Source organism: Aulostomus chinensis, chromosome 7 (assembly GCF_037954235.1).
Source record: "Aulostomus chinensis isolate RoL2024-O1b breed Wild chromosome 7, RoL_Achi_v1.0, whole genome shotgun sequence".
NCBI classification, from domain to species: domain Eukaryota; kingdom Metazoa; phylum Chordata; class Actinopteri; order Syngnathiformes; family Aulostomidae; genus Aulostomus; species Aulostomus chinensis.
The window spans coordinates 11129184-11152791 of record NC_141326.1 but is presented as its reverse complement, the minus strand read 5'-3'; the positions used below and the strand labels follow the sequence as shown (position 1 = coordinate 11152791).

The 23608-nt window shown below is 42.7% G+C and overlaps 1 protein-coding gene across 2 annotated transcripts; it reads left to right on the top strand.

Moving 5' to 3' along the window:
• Positions 1 to 118: 118 nt before the first annotated feature.
• Positions 119 to 23373, top strand: LOC147258504 (SITS-binding protein). 2 transcript variants are annotated; one of them, XM_086208382.1, is made up of 11 exons: positions 368 to 466; positions 739 to 1189; positions 2401 to 2572; positions 11208 to 11415; positions 11514 to 11664; positions 14193 to 14390; positions 15010 to 15278; positions 15448 to 15584; positions 18324 to 18445; positions 20128 to 20307; positions 20425 to 23373. In XM_086208382.1, exons 1-11 carry the CDS (start codon positions 462 to 464, stop codon positions 20596 to 20598), a joined length of 2067 nt encoding a protein of 688 aa, XP_086064508.1. In that variant the 5' UTR covers positions 368 to 461; the 3' UTR covers positions 20599 to 23373. The 2 variants fall into 2 exon arrangements, with proteins under 2 accessions (XP_086064509.1, XP_086064508.1); XM_086208383.1 differs by having other exon boundaries at positions 119 to 1189.
• Positions 23374 to 23608: the final 235 nt, after the last annotated feature.

Below are 23608 nucleotides of genomic sequence, written 5' to 3'. Positions count from 1 at the left end.
TAGTCTACGTCGATGTCACGCATCAGCCTTTGCTCTCTATGAAAACGTGACACTCCACATGATTAAACGTAGATCAAGCGTGGCAAGTGTCCCGACCTTGCCACTCCTAATTGACGCCTCTGACCGAACGATCCACCAAGTCTCCACCGTCTTTACGCACGCAGAGCGCACGGAGAGTTTGCGAGCACGCATGGGGATCGCTCCCTTCCAGGCTGTCTGTGGCCTCTTCGCCCCGACGGGTAGCTCCAAGACTCTGCCAAACCCTCCTGATCCCCCATTTCCCTCTCTCTACCTTTCATCCGAAGAAACAGTCCGGCGTTACGTCAGAAAGTGCAGGGCAAGCAAGACAGCGTCTTAGGAGCTATTCGTAGGCATTGCTGCCAAACTCAGCTTGGGGCTGCTCACGAGCTTGCTGCAGCCAATGCAAATTGCAAAATCGAGCCTTTTCAAACAGCAGCAGTATGTGGTAAGTCCATTATTCATTCATGCTGTTTTTTTATTCTCGCAGCTTTCTTCACATGACAGGTCTCTGTTGCTGGCACAATTGCGCAAAAAACACCAGGAGCAGAAACGGTGTTAAGATAAAGAGCAGGCTGGTTTACATTGGAGCCTCTCTGGAAACACCATGGCATGATGAAGCAACAGAGATTTGGGGCGTCAAAGATTTCTGCAACTATTTTTTTTTTGTATTTGATTCTTTGCTGATCTGAAAAACAACATGCCTCACGCTCGAAATAGGAACCCTAGCCCCATCCCAGAGGTAACATGGGACACGGGATTGAAGGAGATGAACGAGACCTGGAAAGGAGCTATCGCCTGTCTCGGGGTGGCCGTCTTCTTTGTAATGACCATTGGGATCATTTACTGGCAAGTGGTGGACCAGCCCAACAAGAACTGGATCCTCAAGGGTACTTTTAGTGGACTCATCTGGGAGAGAAGAACCCACTCGTTGGTCATACAAACCTTAACGGAGGACAAGACCTATGTGGAGATTGACGTCGGGGACGTGGGGAACCCCGACCTCGAGGTTCCCTTCGTGAGGAACCTGTGCTGGCTAAATAAAACCGAGTTCTGTTATACGTGGGACTCGGTAGCGGAGGTGAAGATCTCGCTGGAGGTGAATGAGGAGACGGAGACGGAGTGCTACAGTATGACTTGGACGCCGGTGCACTGTCATGTGGAGCTCAAGGTAGGGTTGTTGTTTTTTGTTTTTTTTTTTTGAGTCAAACACACTTTTTGAAATGGAACATTTCACCCACTTTTGCACGTTTTCCTTAAACTTTCAAACAGTTGTTATCGTGTGTGTGTGAGCGTGTGTCTGTGTGTGTGTGTGTGTGTGTGAGAGAGAGAGAGAGAGAGAGAGAGAGAGGGAGAGAGAGTGCACTGCAGCGGTGCACAAATTAATATATATTTTATTCAAATGTGGCCACTTTTGAAATATAACAAGCTATTAAGCGTTTTTTTAATCAAGCGTGTGAGATATCAGATATCACGTGTTTATGGAAAATTGTTGAAATTGTTGATTTATATTCCTCGTTTGTGAATCAACACCCATTGGAGCAGCGTGTGCGTCGTGACTAAATTAGTCGGCTTGTGCTTTTGAATGCTGCAACTTTACGCGCAATCTTTGCTGACTTGAAATTTGTTTTCTAAATGATGACATCCGATAAAGTGCAAGTAACAAAACACAAACATGACGCTTGAGTGACTCATCGAAGTTGGCATGATGTTACACGCAAAAAATAGTTTGCGCGATTCCCTCATCCCTTTCCATGTTTGCACTCCTCCATTTAACTGTGCTGAAAGGGAAACATTTTAAATCTGCTTCGTCATGGTTGTTGTGTTGTTGTGGTTTTGTTTGTTTTGCATGAACAGTACTAACTGTACTTTCCCCCCAGTTTAATTCTCATTCAGATATTTGTGTGTGTGTGTGTGTGTGGGGGGGGGGGGGGGTAATCTCTCCTCACTGGAATATTACTGGCCCCAGTGTCATGTGGAGTGAATAATCTTTACCAGACTAAAGTGTATTTGTCTTGTTTCCAAAATCCTTGCCAGGTGACCACTTGCCACCTGTACTCAAATTTGCTGACATGAAAGCACCTGCTTTTGCCCCCCCCCCCAACACACACACACACACACACACACACACACACACACTTTCCCCAAGAAAATGCTGTCAAATTTTCTTGCGTGCGATACTTTCTGACACAGTCTCATGTACCAGCCATTACATATCACTGCGCACATCGTCTATGAAGGAATCTCATAGCTAAAATATCAGCCATTAGGTGCATCATGTGACTGCTTGCAATACAATCACATGATGCAAACATCACATGTGTTCAAATGTCAGCCTGTATTTGCATTCATGTGCCCTCATGCCTTGTTCTGTCCGACCAGGACTGCTTCTCCATGACTAATGTGTCATGGTACGGCGGCGCCGGTGTCCGTGGGCAGACGTGGCCCATCAACAACCAGAACGCCACCATGCAGCCCTTCGTTGTCAGTGATCTGAAGGACAATCCTTCCGGTTTCGGCTCGGCTCTTGAGCGTTACTTCCTGGGCTCATCAGGTAAGATTGGCTGTAGTTCGTCTTCTCGCCTCAGCCTGCTGCAACAACAGGGACTACTTTTCCTCTGCTGCCATTGGTGAAGGCTTGGGGGAAATCTGAGCCCACATCAGCAGGGTATACAAAGTGTGGTGAGAATCCCAGGGCATGAGGGAAGCCCTGTGGATGTCGTGTTTTCCTATCCCCCCACCCTCCCCCACCCCCCAGCTCATGATGTTTGTTTGTGTTTCAGTGTAGAAAACTGGTATGAGCACCTCAAAAACACACACCCACACACACCACAGGATAGGAAACTGGCCCACAAATAGACTGAAACCCAATCCAGTCTGTGGCATCTGGGTTTATTAATTTAGAGATTAAACTACAAAGGGGAGCAGACCACCTTTAGCATCTTGAATTAACTCTTACAGACAATGAGCTAATTGCCTTTTGTTTCTATTAAAAGGGCAGGTTGGATGAGGGCCCTGCTGACTCTTATAACTCACCAGGTTATTTTGGGGGTGTTAGATTTTATCCTGGGGCAAAGGGGGTGGTAGGGTCTGCAGGCGGATGTGAATGGTTAATGTGACTGATGAGGAGCGCGTGTTGTGTGTGTGTGTGTGTGTGTGTGTGTGTGTGTGTGTGTGTGTGTGTGTGTGCGTGTGTGTGTGTGCGTGTGCATGTGGTATTGCATTAACCTTAGGGACTTTGGGCTCTAGAGCTGCGTTGGTTCCTAACTAATCGTGCTTACGTTCAGCTCAACATAAAAGATAAATGTAATGTCATTGCACACTGTAATGCATTTTATCCTGTAATCCTGTGCATGTGTGTGTGTGTGTGTGTGTGTGTGTGAAAGTTTAAGCGTAAAGATGAATTGCATGCCAGGTAGACGATTAGATGAAAGCGGAGGATGCAACATCCACCAACCATCAGTCATGACTTCATTAATGGTTAGCACCAGCCTCACACACATTCATTCACATACTGACAGAAACACACATGCACACTCACACACATTTTGGGATGTTATGTAACACAGTGGCGGGCTTAACAAGGGGGTCACATGCCTTAATTCCCTTTTCCACCTTGTGAGAGGACGGCAGTAATTATCGGGACCCCGTAAGCCTTTGTTTCTCTGTTTAGCTTTGCAAAGAGAAAAAAAAAACACGGATGAGGTGAGATCCCGACGAGAACAACTGTTTGAATGTTGCCAGGTAACCACTCATAGACACATACTGTACATAGCTCCAAACATAGAAAAGTCTGCAATGACAACCATGCCTATTGGAGCATTAAAGGTATATTTAACATGATGCCTTGTTTGAAAGTTCAAGGTTTCTTTTTTTTACTGAAAGAAAAACTGAATTATTGTAAATGGGAGTCATTTTGTTTTGTTTTTGTTTTGTTTTATTGATTTTGAATTCCCTGCACAGATGTGTCTGGTATTAGTACCGACCCACATGGGAAAACGTAAAGTCTTTATCGCCTGAATGGAGATTTTTCATGCCATCAGTTGGTTATTATATATTCTAATCATATATTTGTGAAAACAGTCAGATGTAATAGTGACCCAGAATGAATGCAGCCGTGATGAAAAGGATGTGGTTCAGTTGTGACAGTCGGAAAGCAGCGGTGCTGGTCGACAGGACCACGGTGGGAGCGAGTGCAGCTGCGTTAGTGCTTTCATCAAATCACTTTTGTCAGAAAAAGAAATTACTCACAGTTTGTAAAAAAATAAAATAAAATAAAGACAGCATCAAAAAATTGCCTAGATATGTCTCTATGTCTTTCATTGCACTCTAAATATTATTTCTCCTGCTGTGGAGGTAATTTGATCACTGAACTGAACTTTTAAAGGTGGTCGGAATCAAATTGTAGATCCTGGATCCTAAAAATCGGTCTTCGCAGGATATAGCCAGATTCAAATTCCTTGAGTCCTTGAGAAATGGTTGAACGAAGAAGATTTCAGCTTCTGGAAATCATCCTGCTCGCGTTCTGGATCTGTGGTCCGGGAACTTCTCCTCAGTGTAAAGGTCGATATGGACAGAAAAGCTGATGGCTTCAGTGAGGACATGTGTTTTAATTAGAGAGATCATATAGGAGGCTCCTGGAGATGGTATAGATTATATTCTGGATTGGTTCTGGAAAACGTATTTTTGGCATTTTGAAAGAAAATGTGTGGATGGACTTCGATGCTACTGTGTTCATACAGCCTCCTCGGCGGAGGTCAGCGTTCTCTGTGTGCTCTCGAGTGTGTAAGGGCCTTTTTGTTAAGTGTTTCAGGATAGCTACACATGTCATTTTACCTTTAAAGTGTTTTTTGTGAGAGGAGACGCTGTTTCGGTCAATGAACTCCAGCTGTTCACTCTTAAGTGTCCACAGATTTTAGCTGTGACAGCGCTGCTTGTTACAGGGAGAAGAGAGGCTGCTTTGATGGATCATGTTTAATACGTGCCCTCTTTTAATGCTTGCTAATGATGCTATTTGTTGTAGTTTTGTTTCCCAGCACTACCATCATGCGCACTACCAAACCTGCCGACGCATGCGAGCGCTAATGCTGCTAATCAGTATCGCTGACCATCAGCCATATTTCTGCCCAACATGTGAGCCGTATAATGAACTCCAGACCTGTCGTCGCGAGTTAAAAGGTATTCTATGAAAATGTGTAGGGGAATATGGAGCTGTGACTGACACCATCAAGCTAAAAGGACTCTTGGGGATCAGTTAAAGAGCGAGCCCGATGACAGAGTGACCGACCAAAATAAAGACGGAAAAGAGAACGAAGAACAGGGGACAAAGAGTGTCGGGGGGGGGGGGGTGAATCAGGAGAGAAGAGAGTGATATCTGATAGTGTTGCCAACTGTAAGAACTTGTGATAGCCCCACCTGTCTTCATCCATACGAACACAGCGAGGCTACTGAAAGCAGATTAGATGTCACTGAAGCTGGGTCCTGCCTTAAAATACAACCGACGTCCTCACAAAACTTTATTCCTACATGTAATGAACTGTAGCCTCCGATGATGCAATTTACGTGATATTTGAGTAGCAGATTGTAAGCAGAAGCAGTGCTTCACTTTGCAAATGAATAGTTATATGGGATGAAGTCATGAAAGCTTCGTAGGAAACGACTTGTCTTTTTAATGAAACACACAAGGACACGTACGTTCGGTTTATTTCACGCCGATGTCGTCATTGTTATATTCCTACGTCTGAATTTGAGAGAAAATTTTAGGTTTTATGTTCACATATTACTCTAATGGAAGTCACATCGACAATTTATTAATTTATCAACGTATGAAGAAGAATCAAGCATTACGATGAATTAAAAAAAAGGCTTTGATTTTAGAAGCGTTTTTTTTTTTTATCACAATGGTGACTTTTGCACCCGCTAAACTTCTTAAGTGGTTGGCAGTTCCTCATTCTAAAACACTCCAATAAAAATAAGCAGGAAAAGAACACTGGATTATGTTTAATAGAAAAAATAATGATAATAATAAAAAAAAAGACTGTTTAGAATAAGCAACTTTGTAAGCAGAATAAATAAATGGGAAACATTGCACTTCCACACTCACACACACACACACACACACAGATATTTGATTTTATTTCATCAATCAGATCGTCATTTCATCCCAACACAATAAGTCAACATTTTCTCATCTTTTTTTCCTACCCTGCACAATAAGTTTTATGAGTAGAGTTTCTATTGCCTGCATGACAATCCTGCCTGCATCGTAAATGAGGAGAAAACCAACGTTCTCAATTCTAGTGGAAGTGTGATAACTGTTTCTTTGACATCGGAGGAAGACTGACTCAAAAGTTGGACTTGTAAATACATCAAAAGGTTTCACCACCTTTCTGAGAGAGCTGGAGGCCTTCAGCCTCTGTTGGATGTTCAAACAATACAATCATCACCTTCCTAACTTCTTTGCACTCAATCTGGATACAGTAAAAGTATCAGCTGCCTCTTCGTATCTGCTTTTTCCAAGTTTGGCAAGTGCATGTCAGAGATTTGAATCTGAAATTTATCTTTTCATCTATTTTTAAAATTTTTTTATATCGATATCTGACTCAATCTTTCCGTGTGGGATCCAAGGACAGGATGCTTTATTGCCTCTGCTGGTTTGTTGTTTGGTCTCTCAGTGGGAACCATCCCAGCTGAACAGACCGACAGGGAGAAAAGTTACGTAACCCTCGTGGGTTTCGAGTTTTCTTTCCCAGATAATTAATAATCATTTTGAGTCTTGAGACTTTTAATGAAAACAGTGTTAAAAAAATAACCACAAAAGACTAAATGTGTCTAAAAAAATTGATAGTTTTGCCTCAATCCTCAAGTTGCCTGGCTTCCCTTTGACTCTCATCAGTGTGTCACTCACCAGCTCTGTTTGACTTGCTGGAAGTAAAAAGCTTTTAAAGAAACTAAATGTTACAAGCAAACAGATGTACTTTTAATTTTGGAGTTGCAAAGATTTGGTGCAGAGGCATCAGTTGGAAACACCGGTGTTGCAGCTTTCAGCCACGTTTACCCCCCGTCCCCATCCAGGTGGCTTTGTTGTAAAAATTGGTATTAAAAATATTGTCCTTTTCAGTTATATCCTCTTTTTTTGTAGTTATTTATTGTACCTTTTAAAATTATTAGTCAAAAATTTGGCCTGGATCCCTGAACCTCAGCGTGTGACAATAAAAGCAGCCTTATTTACTGCCCTCGTGGCTCAACCACGTACGAGGCTCAAAATCTCTTTTCTATTTCTGGAGGTTTTGTTCTAAAATCACTTCCAGAAATTACTTTCCTCCGCAGCTCATTTCCGATCGTGTTTATTTACAAACATCATAATCTTTGTTGAGTTAGTTAGTTCGAACTGAGTGAATTTTCATCAGACAGACGTATCAGTTTACTCTGTTCAGTGGCTTTTAAAAGCGCCCTTGAACAAAAATGATATGGTTTTTTTGTCCACAAATAAAATTAATCACAAGGATTTTGATCCTCTATAATGTGAAAAATTGCGTAAATCATTAAAGAAGTTTAAAAAAAATTGAAAATAATTTATTGAACACATACAAGAGAAATTAACTGTAATAGCTTGACTTGGAACAGGAGGTGCAATTATACTAATATGATATGATATGATATGATATGATATGATATTATAATTTTCCATTTTAAAAATTAGTAGATATGCTTCTTTTTTATCACCCTTCTTCTCCCATCCTTCCAAACATGGAGCAGTTATTTATGTTATAATGGATTTTTCTTTCTTTCCATTTGAATAAATACATTTGATTTGATGTGATTTGATTTCATTTGATTTGAGATGTAATTTGGGTAGATGGTTGTCTGTTCGAACTCTTTTCCATGTAGCTTTTCAGCTAATTCAGTGCCCCCCTGCTAGTAATTCTAGCTGTGTTGTTTTTTTTTTAATTTTTAATTTTAATTTTCTTTTATTCCAGGCGCGATCACTGTGGCGTATGTCTGAACTCCTCAGATACTCTCCTGGTCAACCCTTGACAGAATGGCTCACTTATCCAACTCAGCTCCTGAATCAGAAAACAATGAAAATCATCCCATGAACATGTTTAATACCCCAAATTCTTTCCATCCAGAACAAGTGAGCAAGCGAAAGAAGAAAAAAATCCCTTTATATTGAATCTCGGGTGTATTTTATTGTATTACATATTTATAACACAAAACCAGTGTCGGTGAACCAAGTGTAAGATCTGACAACCAAATCGAGTCATGATGCTGACAGAAAACACAACTCCACAGCTCCTTTAACAATATGGCGACCTCATCCGATGAGCCCAAACTCAAAGAAAGGAATGTTATATTACTGGAAGTATTTACATTCCCTCTGATCTTTTGATAGTCAGACACACTTTATACGAATTGTCTCACACTTGAAACATTAAATCTGATTGATGATTGGAGCAGAGCAGAGAAAGTTTTCTTAAGTGTGTCATTATTTTTTCAACAAGTGGGATTGGAAATTTACAACTGTGGTAAGATCCAAGTTATGTGGCCATCAATTTCTTGAGGTTGGGCATAAGAGCAAAGTTTCCATTGTTAAGGAAATACATGCCTGAACACCCGCACATGCACACACAAGCGCACGGTTAGTGTTAGAAGGCATATTTTATAATCCCAGTTAGGTCTCTTGGCGTGTGCAGGTGTCATAAATAACATGACAGGTAACAGGGTGCAGCCCATCTGGTGCACAGAAGTCCTGGAGGGTTGTGACGCCACATTGAAACCTTCTTGACCCTTCAGCAGAACATTTGCGGTCCTATTGATCCTCCTCTGTGTTTCTCGGAAGTCTCCGGTAAAGATAGCGTTGCTGGAAAGTTGAGACGTGAATGTCAAAATATTCAAATGTGACCAACAAGCTTCGTTTTTGCCTTCACCTACCTGCTGCTCTGAAGGTGAGCGGAGACGGTCCGTCAACTGTATAATTTTCTTTTGAGGGCGAGTGGAAAATATTCAGAGGAAGCTGGAGTGTGTAAGGAATTGTTCTAAAAATAGGGCCTCCCTTTGCTTCCCCTTTAACTCTTGGGGCACCCCACCTTGGATGTAACTCAAGGCTTTAAACCTGTTTCACTTTCTTTAAATAACTAATAGGTTCCTGCTCCTCTCTTCAATCTGCATCTAGGGACACTTTTCAGTCAAAGACGTGTGTGTCCGGCTCAATAAGAATCGCTCCCCCGTGAAATAAACGCACCAAGGCAAGAGCTGCATAAACAGACCATTATTTCATATTCCCATCTGCATTTTGCTCTAAACAAGAATAAACTTCTTGTGGCCCTGTCGTGTCATTTCCAATAAAAATTAAACATGACCCAATAAGTCGTGCTTCCACTTTCCACCTCGTGTGCACTTTAGTAAACACAGTGCACCATGCTGTATCTGCACATCCTTCTACAAGGCTACTCGGTGTCTGGTGTTGTCTGGTTGTCTCTATTTCCACTGGTTGCGTTCCACCTCCATCCTTCCATTAAGCTTTCATATTTTCTTCACTGTCCTACTTTGTATTCAACTACATTTTCTACGGTACAGCACGAACGTGCATTTTCCATAGTGTCTTTGCTTCATTAAAAAAAAAAGATTCAGTTATTTCTTTAGACGAATAAACAACCAAGTTTCCTAATGAAAATCAAAACTTTCCTGCAATTTACAGATATATAACAGCAGTTGGAGGCGACCTAATACCTTGTGAGAGGCAGCTGAGGTGTTACCAGTATCTCTTTGACATTATCCGTTGCAAACATGTGAGAATTACCCCAAGGTTGAAAGCTGGTCACTAAGCTTTATGCAAGACTTGAACACTGATCTCTGAAACTATTAATCTGATTATAAACTGGTACATGAGTGTCCTGCCTGCTCCTGGTCCCTGGCTGCATGAGAACAGTAAGCCCATTGAAACTAGAGAGGGTGGCGGAAGTGAGCCAAGCACTCAGCCTGGGTTCTCAGACTGTCTGCCTGCTCTAGAAAGTGGTCTTGTACCCTAAACTGCATCCTCATTTTAGCTACCAATGAGCGGACTATGCAGATCTGGGATGAGGGTGGACGGCGTTACAGTCTGGACTGAAAACCCATATCAATACTGGCATAGTTTTGTGGATCTGAGAAGGGAAAGACCCACAAAGCACAGCAGAGAGGAAGGTAGTGAAAGGTGGTCGGTGGGAGTCAGGACGGGTGAGAAGCAGTGAGGGTAGGGGGTTGGGGTAATCTGAGAGGGAAGTGGCATTCCTTGCAGGGCAGCTACATCTGTGGACACAATTATCTGCTTCTTATAATCTTATCATACACTCTCTGAAAGCTATTCTATGGCGTAGAAGTGAACTCTTCTTTGCTGGACTGACCAGTGTTGTGGCGGGCTGCGTCTTTGCTGGTTGGCTGATAAAAAAACGACTGAAGGTATTGATTGGAGAGATATATGACCACCGCAGTGATTGGCCTCAACACCAATGAATGAAACCAGACAGTCCAGTATACATTCAGGCTACCAAACCCTTCTCTGCAGTGTCACCTACCTTCTCAGAAGTTGCCAGTGGTCCTGGGAAAAAGCACTCCCCCAATTGCATGCTGCTATATCTCATTCTAGCAAGTGTTTTTCTCACATCGGAGTGGTGCAATATCAGCTGACATGGCCTACACTCCTTCCGTCACGCTCATCCTCGTCTGATATCACACTTACACCATGTCATATAGGAGGAATCTGCAACGGACGTCTCTACTTTCTTTCACTTCACGTCAAGGTCAACACCATGGTACATGAATGACCACAAAGAACTCTGGTTCTATCTTGAATGTTGAAGCTCTGCTCACCTATGATGTGTGTATAGCCATTCAAGTACTCACAAATAAGTGTGTTTTGCTGGTAAAGTTGTTTTTTTCCAACTTTGCATCACCTCCTAGTGACTCACGAATGCAGAAGAGTCAGCCATTCAGCTTTTTTGTGCTGTCATTTATAGTTGTTGGCCATGTGGCACCATTAGCTTCAAGCTAAATATACGCAGCTGGCTCTAAAAATGGCATTGTGAGCTCAAGATTTGTTAGTACTTGAAAAGTTCAATACGTTTTTGGATGAAGTAGCACTTTAAAATGTTTGTTTAGCAGGTTGAACTAAAGTCTGTAGCCTCTCTTGTCTGTTTTCTACCATGCAGGTGTTGCAGTGCTGATATCTCCTGATATTCCCCTGCAGCTGGGGGTGGACAGCGGGGAGCAGTTCTGCCTGCAGTCACTGCCCAGTATGGAGCGTCTCCCTCTGCAGTACACGGTGTGTGTGGCCCACAGTGTGAAATCTGCTCACCTGGAAGCGGTGCAACAGCTCTCCCAGCAGAGCAGAGAGCTGCCCAACATGAAGGCACTGTGGTCAGTTCACTTTAATTGATCAGAAGGGATTAGGTATTATTTTTATCTCCATACGTCAATATTCTATTAATGAGCGCTGACTTAAAAATGTCCCACAGGCTGCCATTCTGGAAGCTACTCGCCAACATGGACTCAGGGCCGAAGGTGGAGAGGGAGCTGAGAACCTTCTCCAATCGTCTGAGGAGACACCAGCTGGGGGAGGGAGTCGTCAGCCTCAATGAACATTCCACCAACCTCCTCTCTGAAATGGTGCGTGCTACTCGCTGCCTGCACATGCAGTGTCCATCAGCTTTGGCAAACTGAATTTCTTTGAACCAAAGAATCACACGCGTGTGTTAAACCTCGACCAGAACAGGTCAAACATGGATGGACCATGGACCGTTGGTCATTCTTAGAAAATGTGGAGAGTTGAAGCAAAAAAATATTAAAAGTGTTGGACTGGAGATTTGAGCTCTAACATATTTTTTTGAGAGCAACGTAATGGAGAGCAGGTCGCTGCCCCCCCCCCCCCCCCCCCCCCCCACATGTGCCACCATCACACCAATGGCATAAATCGATCGCTCCATTGCAGGCCTCTTTTTTTTTTTTTTACATCGTATATTTCAAGCTAAATGCTCCCTTACAAGAAATAAAGACACCTACCAATATTTTTGGAACACAAGTTCACAGTTTTCAAGATCCCTTATAAGGTTTAAATAGGACACACAAACCAAATTCATAGGTCTTTTTTAAACTTTTCATCTCTATATTGAGACCAAATATGTTTTATTCACATTTTTGTTTTCTTTCTCTTTGAAGAGCAGTGATTTCATGAGACCTGGCACTGCTTCCCTAAATGTTTGTATCTGTAAAACTTCCTATCTGGAGTCTGACTAGAAGAACTCTCCCTACACGTGTCTACGTCGGATCTTTCCTTCAGTCGGTTCTGGTGGCATGTAGCTGTAATCCTTTTCAACCTGCTGAGGGTTCACCGGTCAAAGGCTCAGAACTGGTCAGGGATAGAGATGAAAGTGTTTCCGTAAGGGGATTTCCAGGCAGAGAACAAAGTAGGGAGGAGAGGTTCACTGAAGTGTTACAACATGGAAAAAAGATAGTTAGGGCTGTGAACCCATGTTGCAAAATGTGCTCGTGGGGGGTCACTAGCTGTCCACTGAGATTATAAATGTTAGTTATCTTGCCTTACACAAAGTAATCTATTGTACTGGATGTCTTGCTTACGTCACACATTCTCCTGTTCTGATGCGGTGTTCATGCTGAGCGTGTACAGCATTAGAATCTAGAGGACATTCCTCTACCAAGACGATGTGGCTTCACCATGCGCCTGGGGACTAAAGACGGCAGCAAAACCGTACATAAATGCAATTTTTCATTATGTTGAATAGATTTGCCTTAAACTGTGGCTGTGCTTTACCCTTTCACCAAACCTGGTGAAATTCAGCCTCACAGTTTAAGCCAAGGATAGGAACCAATCACAGAATCTCCTTAACTGGGCTGAAAATTTGGTCCAAAAGGAAATGTACCATCTTCCCGATGCCAGTGATTTTGGTCATGGTTTTACAAGCGTCCAAATATTTTCCTTGAATGTTGTTTGGCTCTTTGGAGAAACAAGACCACCAATACCAGGTGATCTTCCGCTACAACCAAAATACAGCTGAGAGAAGAGGAGCAGTCACTGCTAACAGATCTCAGGTTGTTGTCAGTGTTGTGAGACAGCAGTCAGCTGGATATATGAGGTCTGAAGGGGTCTTAGCCAACAACTAACTTGAGCAGGTGATACTAATACCAGCCTGGTGTTCTGATCCGACCTGATCCGAGAGTTTCACATGAGTCTATCAGAGGGTTTGGGTTCAGCCATCTCACTACATACGTTTATGTTCTCATTAGCAGTTCAGAAGGTGTGAATGGATGAAAAGAGGGCAGCTGTCAGCTGATGGATGCCATTTGGTGAACCAGAGTTTCCTTTACTCACAATCCACAAAAAGGTTTTCTGGAACGTCAAAGATCTAAAACACCAGTTTCGCTGGCTCTACATGGCCCAGTTCCTCTCAGTCATCAGCCAAGTGTACAGTGGAAACTTACGAAGCTTAAAGTTGTCCACCAAGTGTGCGGCTCTGCAGAAGTGTGACTGGCAACAATGTCCGTCTATAAAACATAGGCCTCTCTTTCACTCCGGTTTTACAAGGATTCATAAATTATCAGTCACACTGTGACCTTTCTCTTCTAGTTTCCATAGTAGTTTATGCAAAAAGTTATTATTTGAAAGGCTTTGCAGGCTTTGGAAAAAAAATTGGGTTATTAATCATTTTGCCATGCTTCCAACTGGGACTCCTTGCAACGTTAGTCAGCGAGCTGCATTTTATATTCAATTTATCAAAAAGAAAGGTGGAAAAAAATACAGAATTAATACAATTAGAAGAAAAAAAAAACCTACTAAACAATTGCATAATATGTTCTAATCTACCTTTGCTTCCCAGAGCAGTTTCCCATCTTATGGCCACCTTTTGTTAGTTATGTAATTGGAAATCTTTCTTTGACTTGCACATTCCAAAGGATTATGGAATGCATGTTAAATGAGTCTGACAGAGGTCAGATTGTCACCCCTGCAGGTTTGCAGTGCAAACACCGAGATTAACATGTCAAATACATGTTTTTTTAATGCGCCATATTTAATGGTTACTAGTGTAACCCAGGCAGATGCTGATCATGAAATGATGCTGGTGTCTAAATTTTATATTCTGATTTCCTCCAATAGTCTATCTGACCGTCTCTCTCTATAGGACCATGATTACCTCAACAGCAGGAAAAGGGGGATGTCCAAGAGACTGACCAGGGACCTCCCGCTTGTCAAGCTTCTTAACATTTCCATCACCTTGTCCCCTTTCCTGGGCGTGGACACCACGCAGTTCCACACCTCCCTCAAGGACGGCACCGAGGCCTACTGGCTCAGTCTCCCGTCATCACCTCAGGGACAGCTGGTGAGACCTGAATACTCATCTTCCCCTCCTTAGCTGTGTTGACTCTCCCCTCAAGCATGTTGTTAAGAGGCTTCTGACGTAGTGATGTGGTTCAGTTGGGCGTTTAGGTACTTTTAATCGAATGAATTACCCACGTACGATCAAAGATGGTGTGTTATAAACTCATGTCACATTCTGGTACCGAGGGGCATATCTGGGTGGGAGAGAGAGTGAGGTATATGTTAATCCTCTTTTCTAACCGACCCCATAGTTCCTGGAATTTCAGAAACTACTACATCTAAGGTGGAAATTTTTGTGAAGATAAAATAAAAAAATAAAGTTCCTTAAAGAATTTGTGCGGTGGAAACAAAGGTACGGTAGTTCATCCAAAGTTTCCTAGTTCCTGGGGCCATTTGTTCCACACCAACTCCCAGTCAGGACAATGGTGAGCAAAAGCAGTCTCAGTCATACTCTCTAAGACCTGCAGCAAAATTGAGAAGTTTGAATTTAATGTTTTTTTGTAACTAAAATTATTTTATTGTTATTATAGAGAAAGTACAAGATAAAAGTACTTGGACCAATTTCCAGGTATTGATACCAATACCAGTATTCTCCCATCTTCCATTCTTCCATCCAACAGATCCCGGTGATGAGTCAGTGGCGAGGGAGATTCTGTGTAAAGCTGAACGTCACCAACCCAGGAGCTGTGAGCTGGTTCCTGGACAGAGTTGGCTCCTTACAGGCCCATTTGGGGATGGAGTACATCGTGCTTGAGGGGGGCGAGGGGAATCCATTTGAGGAGCAGGCCCTGCGGCCACCGCAGGATCTGGGTGGAGACAAATATATCAGCCTTCTAGCCGATCTGGCGACCAGGATGGGAGACACCACCATCATGACAGCAGCGACGAGGTAAAGCTCTCACATATCCCATCTTGTTTCCATGCGTGATTAACAGTTGCTGTTATCTCTGGAGGGAGAGTGATCCTCTGGATTTAGATTGTTTTCTCAAGCGACTTTTAATTCTATCCAATAGTTCCACCACTTATATTGTATTGTGCTGTATTGGTTTGTGCCGCAGGTCAAGCTACAAACCTCTGTTTGTTAGGATGACCCCCTTGCAGTCTGACTGGAGCCAGATGGGCCTGAAGGGCATCATTCCCTCCCTGTTGCACCACACTCTGCTGGGATACAACTTCCTCATTCCTGATGCAGTAGGTAATAGTCAGCTTATGGTCCACTTTTCTCACCTCGACATGTTGTGGCCACAGAAACATGACTTCCCTACATGAAAGGTCATTACGCGCTGTTCCATACTCGAAGATCTGTCGTAGTCTTCAATCTGAGATGTTCTGTCTCAATGTGAAAACCACAAACAGCATAGTGGTGGACTCATTTCACTGTATATTCCAATTTCCTGCAGTAACAGATCTTAGATTAATTAAGTAAATGTATCTAGTCTCTATAAACAGCTTCTACAAATGAATCTAGAGGAGAGAGGACAAGGACAAGATTTTGGGACTTGAGCCAATCTGGTTTTAGGTTTTAGGTAAAGATCCCCGTAGGTAAAAACACCATCTGGGAAGCAAAACAGGCAAAGCTTCGTTTTTTGTTTTTTTTTTAGTGAATCTGCATTTATATGTTGTGTAACATTTCAATCACTGACATTTTTAAAGTCAACTTGCTTCTCTGCTTCTATCTGACATCTGTAGGCTACATCAGAAGCCATCACCTTCACAGAATATTCAGTCGATGGGTTCTGACATTGTAGCCTTCTAGCTTAAGGGCGGGCAACAATTTTGTACAAAAGGCTAGACTGACCTGACTTTAAAGAGCAAAGGACCAAACATCGGACAAAGAATAATTGTTTTGTGTCTTTTGTTTGTTTGTTCGTTTGCTCTGTTTGGCGAGCTTGTGTGACAGCATGAAGCTAACTTTCAATGTCAACTCCTGGACGGTCAACTGCCTTGTTAAAATATACCTTTTCTTCTTTTACCTGCAATGACAAGTTTGTGACATTGTTTGGGTCAACAAAAGAGAATTGATGTTTTGACTGTGATACTCTGGAGCCACATCAAACATGCTGCAGTTGAACCAACGCTTGCGACTAAATATTTAGATGTCGAAGAAGGAGGCTCCAGGTCTTAATGAGACGGTCCCTGGGCCTGGGGCTGTACGTTGCCCATGTGTGATATGGAGACACCAAAGAGTTGTCACTACTGCAGACAGGCAGAATAACGGTCATACATTTACAGACCTTTGGCTCAATTTTTGATTGTCTGTACCCCGAAATAGATTCAGTAATTTGTTGAGATATTTCATGGAAAATATGTACGGTAATACTTTGACTTTCCAATTGGCTGACACATAATCTGTTTTTCCCTTGAATATTAACGTCTGCAGCCAGAGATAGACGTCGACTGTGGTTTAGATCTAACCAATATTCAGACTTTGATAGATGTCGAAGAACAGTAGCTCTTGATCTCCTGAAAGCTTATAGTGCAGTATTTGTGTCTCCATCCTCTGGCAGTGACAGTCTGTAAAACTACCTGTTGACACGTCTCATTTCAGAAGTCCATCATCGTATTTTGATCTGCATTTCGACTTGTTGCATTAGAAAAGCGTCACGGAAACAGTGAATCTGGAAAAAGTCCCTGAATTTTGCAAAAAAAAGTTGTCGCCTTGTTCAAAATATAGTAAATTTGCAAAACAGGAAATGGAAACCCCTTTTTTTCATATTAGCTCTGACGTAGCGCATCATTAACTCACTGCTGTCACCATGAATATTCACAAATCGCCTTCGTCTGTGGACTTCACATCACAGCCCCAGTTTTCGTTGATACAACTGGTCTGTCTGGAGGTAGTACATCACGTCCTCCTATCACTGACAGATAACTCTTGACTTCAGCAAAGCCGATCATTGCCGCTACAGACACCTTTAACGGAAACACAACTTTAGACTCAACCGTGCTCATTTTAGCTGTAAAACTTAAGATGGAATTTTTTTTATGGTTACACAACCCTGGCAAATTAACTTGATCGCGATCAGAATTTGACTAGTTTGGTCTGCTAACATTTGGAAAATGTAGATGAGCCAAACAATTGTATTATTCCTCCATATCTAAGTTAGCAGAAGGCAAACTGGAGGTTGCTTCCTCGACTGTGGCCTACTCCACAGTTTATGTTGTGGCTGCAAACGATGGATAAATTGTTTTGAGCATCACAGAATTGGATCCATTTCTTTTGATAACATTTGGGAAGTCGAAAAGAGCTGCAAGATTAAATGATCTTTTCCAAGTCAAGTTAGCAGGCTAACAGGAAGTAGCTGTCTCAGTCAGCATAAATCTCTGGTGTGCATGCTTCAGAGACTGTAAAACGCAGACATTTACCTGGCAGTGATTAGCTTAATAAGGATGCGAGTGTGGAGAATTTTGTGTGAGGAAGGAATTCGCCAGACAAAATGGTAAGGAAAAACAGGCTGGAGACTCACAGATGGCTTACACTAAACCACTTTACTGGACACGTCCAGGACAGATGTACAAGGTTCGCTGTGAGATGAGCTTGAGTCAGCTCCCTGCAACATCTGTGCCCGACCTTCGGAAACAGTCGAACTTATAATGTTGGCCACTACCCAGTGGTACCGAATCATTCTGCACCAATGTGACCTTCACATAGTCGAAACACAGCTATGCGTCTCGACAATGCTGGCGCCGTGATTGTCAGCTTTGCTATCAGTAAGTGTTCTGTCTACTAATGAAAGGCACCACAGGTTCACCCCCGATTCAGGCCGAGCTCCTGGGGTCAGGCCAGCTATTGACCTTACAGAGGAATTATGAAGCTGAGATACAAGAGAGCTAAAACAGAGGATACCGGCTCAAATTCCTCATCAGTGAGAAATCATTTATGTGACAAAATGATGCAGTAAACTGAGTCACTACTCTGTCCCTCTTTTTCTAGGTGGCTCTTTGTCTGGAGACCTGGTCACAGACGAGGAGTTGTTCATCCGTTGGCTGGAGATCGCGGCTTTTCTGCCTGTTATCAGCTTCCACACGCCACCATGGGTGTGCGGAGAAGACCGGGTACACAAACTGAAACCAAAAACACACTTCATTTATGGCCACTACCACATCAGGTTAAGATAGCTGTCATTGTGGCCGAGTAATCCATGCTAAATTGTGTAAAGTGATAAACATGATATAATAGGTTCACTCAGTTAGTGATAAATGATAATTTGTCCTTGCAAAGATTAGCAGCAATGTTTTGTGGACTAAAAAGACATCACCTGACCTTCAAACAGCATGACAGGGATTAGATAAAGGCTGATTTTTCATTGTTGGGTGAACTATTCCTTTAAGGAGTGTTTCCTTCTTCCACAAACTGTCTTATGAAAAGAGCTTTATTGAGCCAGCAGCCTCTCTTCCGCTCCGTGGGTCAGTGCCGAGAAGTTCCCACCATGTCAGCGAGCTGGCTGGTGTGAGGACTGCTGAGTGTTGGACTGCTGAGCGTTGGTCTGCCTCCCTCCCCTCCAGCAGAAGCCCCCCTGTGTCTCCCTGCTGGAAATCAGAAATGTCCTGCTCACCTTGCACGGCAGGAAAACAAGGCCTATCGTCTCAGAGGGTCCGATAACCGATAGCAATACTGTTGACAAGTGTGGAGCGCGGTTCAGGTTGCTGAACACACAAGCACTTGATGTTTCTCGAGAGGGCGACAGTGCCCCCCCCCCTCCCTCGCCTCAATCAGAGCGATCGCTCGCCCCCTCCTGACATCACCTGTGGTTTCGAGTCCATCTGTTCTGAATTACAATCCCTACTTCACATTTATGGCTCGCTCACTTTCTCAAGAGACACTTCACCAGGAATGATAATGAATTTGAGGACAACTCCTGGAAAAATACTTTATTGTGGCAATTAAGATTTTCCACGGGTAACTGACAAGTGTGACAGAGAGGAACTACCTTTTTTCACTTGGGAGAGGACTGAAGCAGCAAAATATATTGGTTGTGACTCGTGTTGCGTGACAAAGATAAAAATAGGCCTTTTGGACAGCTAGACACTTGACAGCCGCAGTGTTTCCATTTTGGTCTCTTGCATGGCCTTCGATTCATAAACTCAGAGTCTGAGAAGAAGTTTTAGCTATGTCTGATTTATGAGTATTTTACGGTAGTGTAAGTGTAGCACACCTTTATTTCAATGTGTGCAAGGCTTCAGTGAGTCATAGACAGGTCACAGCAGCGACCACAATGGAATCAAGAAACCTCAAACCCACACACATGCCTGGCTTCTCAATTAGAGAACGATCCTCTCTATCCTGAGGCCAGACTTCAAGCTCATTCCTACAAATGGTCTCAACCCCATCTCATAAAAATACATTTTTTATAGATGCGGTCAACTTTTGTTTTTGTCATGGGACATTGGAGAGGATGTGACCCTTCAAGGAATGCTGAAGTAATTTGAGCAGCGGGAGACAGGAGAACGACTTGGAAAGTGTTAAAACCACTAAATCAACAATGAGATGCTCTTAAGTTCTTTCTGCGTGTAGAGGTGGCACAAATGTCTTTAGCAGACATCGCCGTCCATGCTAGTCTTAAAATCCTTGTGGCAGATCATTTAGTTTAGGAAATGACTTTTTTTGTGTTGGTTTTAGTTTCTCCAGTTTCTCTGGATTTCATGAATCATCAATTACATTTGGCTGGATTTTAATAAAAGACATGAGTGGTTCTTGATGAATGTCTGATAATGTTCTCTCTGATGGCAAACCATAGGTGCTCAACCTGACTCGGCTCTACATAGCGAGGCACCAGAGTGACGTGGTCCCGCTGATAGAGAAGTATGCAGAAGAGTGGCAGGTGACAGGAAGCCCTGTCTACCGGCCGATGTGGTGGCTCAGCCCAGATGACCCCATGACCTTCACTATTGATGACCAGTTCCTCATTGGAGACGAGGTGACGAGTTCCTTCTGTTATTGTATGCTGGTGTAAAATCTAACCATTACTAACGGGATTTGTGTGTGTGTGTGTGTGTGTGTGTGTGTGTGTGTGTGTGTTTGTGCACGGTTTCAGGTCCTGGTTGCACCAGTGTTGGAGAAGGGGCAAGTGCGGAGGGATATTTATTTACCTGACGGGGGCTTCCAGTGGCAGGACAGCCGGAACGCTCAGGTGTTCGACGGGGGGACGTTCCTACAGGACTACCCTGTGCCCTTAGAGGAGGTGGGCGTGTTCTTACGGAGAAGCTGAGTCATATGACTGATTCAAAAAGTCACCTGACTTATCCTGTTACTGTTTTCAATCAAATTCTTTTTTTTAATACTCGTGCTGTTCTCAACTTGCACTTTTCCACTAAAGACCATTGACCCTGTCTCAAGGAATTGTCTTGAGACAATATGTAGAAAGATTTTTTTATACTTGCACTTTACAGTTCTAAATGAGTTGTAATTTTTTTTCTTCCTTTTTTAAAAAAAGTGTAAATCAGTTTTTACTCTTGGCTGATTTGTTTCTGGACTTTTTGATCTGTTCTGCTTTTTTTTGTATGTAAGATGGGGAGAAATCCCCGCGTTTACATACTGCATTTCTACAGTCTTTAAATTTGTAGTTGCTGCTGGCTCTCTTGATAAGGAGGAACAAAGCAAGCCCCTTGTTTGCTTAAATGAATCTGATTCTCTCAAGAAGACCAAATGAAGATATAGAAGGACAAATGAAGCTGTTTGAGAGGCCTTCATCGAGGGGGAATGAGCTCGGTGAGAGCTCGGTGGTACGGAGGCTGGTGCGCCGCCATGTCGTACATCTTCCTCACTCGTCGAAGAGGCTTTTACTTGAACCAATCAAGCCAGAAGGCTGACGTTTTATGAATGTGCCTCATGTTGTTCGCTGTTTTACAGTTATCAGACACACCAGTGTATCACCCCTTAGCACTTAATCTTAGAATAGATGAACTTAATTTATCAACGTACCACTCTGTTGAATGTCCCATCGTACTGTAGGCCGGATTAACTTGAGGCCAAGTTACTGTCTTTGTGTCTCTGCCTGTACTGGAGTTGTTAGAATTCACCTTCTTACTAACCTGTCGTAGTAGGCTCTTTTAATGGGCTGCTCATTTTTACTTACGCTACCTAATATTATGTTGATATTTTCTTTCTAAAGAAAGCCTTATTAATGACACCAGGAAATACGGATCATTAATTCTCTGATTCAGTTGGAGAGATCAATACGACTCTCACTGAGAATGGAGTTTAGAAAGCTTTCGTGTCATTGTTTGTGTTATTTCACACGACATATACGAGTGGTGTCGATTTACTCATCTAAAGGCCCAAACACATAGCAAGCGATAAGTGATTCTTGTCGTTTGACACCACAGGCATCAGATTAGAAATACCCACGCCACACAACCAGACACTGCAACTGTAGGAACAGCTGTGGGCACAAGCACAAGCGCCGGGTTCTCCGTTAACTGGGTCCTCCTTTAACTGGGTCCTCCTTTGCCACTCCGAAATCAAAACCAGTTCAGAGTTGAGATGTCAGTGCAATTTGACATGCTTCGAAATGCTTTAATGTTTCATGATTCAGCGATCCAAAACAATGGAATTGCTCCATTAAAACACATGTAAGATGGTAGCTATGTGTTTTGGCCTTAAAGGAACACAACAACTTTTTGGGAGATGTGCTAATTTGTCATCCTCACCAGAGCCAGACAAGAAGATAGATGCCCTTATTTCCTGTGTATGTGCATGAAGGAGCTGAGACCACAGACCAGTGGAGTGCTAGTTAGCTCAGCACAATGAATTATATGTGGGGGGAATTGTTAGCATACCTCCTTCAAAAGTCATTAAACAGATAAAGTTCAGGATCTTGCCCAAAAATAATCATCCTCTTACAAAGTTGGCCATCAATTGTAGCTGCAGTTGCTCTTTTAGTCTTGGCTGAAGTTGCATTGAGGTGCTGCGTCATATCACTGCACCCAGTCAGGAAAGTAGTTCCAACTACATATCTGTCTCTAAAATCACAACAAAAAAATCATTCTATTCAACCCTAGATATAATATCGTAGGCAAAGACTGTTTTAAATGAAATGCTCTTTGGTGAATTGTGACAGATGTACTGGATGCTAATACTTCCCACCCACTTCCATTCATTGTGCTATGCTAACTAGCAATCAGTTGGATCTTGGCTCTTTCATGCTCACACAGAGGAGAGCGGGACAGTAAGCACAGTTCACAAAAAAGTTTGTGCATTCCTTTGACTCATGGTAACAAAACAAGTGTATTGCCACAAATGTGGAGGATTTCAATAGGTCAGCATGAGGTAAAGAGTTTGTAAAAATATAACACCAATTTCTGCCCTCTTCATTTCACCTGCTCTCCTCCATGTAATCACACCCACTTTCATTGCTTGCTTCAGTCATATTCAGTTTGGACTCAGTGCTCCAAGCAATAGTAAATTTAAAATGAGCCCACCTTTGCACCATGACACACTGCTTTAGTTGATCTTTGGATTTGCTTGTACTTGTTTTTGATTTGTTCTTCACATCTTAACTCATCAGCAGTGATGATACAGACTCAGTGAAGGCGTTACCACTAAATTGACTGTAACTAGCAAGTTTACTGTATCAACACTCAGGTCTACCGAAGCTTATCCAATCACCAAATGTCTTAGTGCAACGTAGTATGTTGTGAACACATCGATGTCTTAAACTCGCCTAAAGCCGAATGTACAACAGACAAACTGTGATTTTCCCAAGCGAGCCATTCACCTGAGGGGCTTTTCTAGTTCCTTTCCTCATGCTGTTAATGGATGCTGCAGTATGGTCAGGAAATGCATTGTTATTCCTCTACAGACTGAGCAAACCTGTTGCCTTAATTTGCCTCTCTTATATCTGGACAACACAAGTGCCTGGATTATTGCAGTATCAGCAATGTATATATTACAATGACTGTGCCATTACAAGTGTTTTTCTCTTCTGTAAATCAGAGAACTTAGAATGAAAAAGTTGCAATAAAGTTTACATTTTCTTACTTCACTTCCTTGAATCATTTAGTTCATGCTTTGTTCTGGTTTTTTTTAAAAAATGATAACTTGTTTTATATATTTCCAGTGAGCACAGCGGGGGTGGCAGGTGGGACGTAGGGAGGATGGGAAGAAGGACGCTCTGTGGTTCTAATATGGATAATTTGTGCGTGAGTTTATTTACATCACCAAAAACATCTGTGTGTCCACGGTACTGCCAGTTACTACTGATGTTGGGAGAAGCTCCT

What these genes read in the sequence shown, in the direction of transcription:
- LOC147258504 (XM_086208383.1), top strand. Translation starts at nt 719, where the DNA reads ATGCCTCACGCTCGAAATAGGAACCCTAGCCCCATCCCAGAGGTAACA. An exon ending in GGGTGTGCGGAGAAGACCGG is followed by an intron (nt 18,446 to 20,127) that starts GTACACAAACTG and finishes GGCAAACCATAG; the next exon opens with GTGCTCAACCTGACTCGGCT. An exon ending in AGTTCCTCATTGGAGACGAG is followed by an intron (nt 20,308 to 20,424) that starts GTGACGAGTTCC and finishes GCACGGTTTCAG; the next exon opens with GTCCTGGTTGCACCAGTGTT.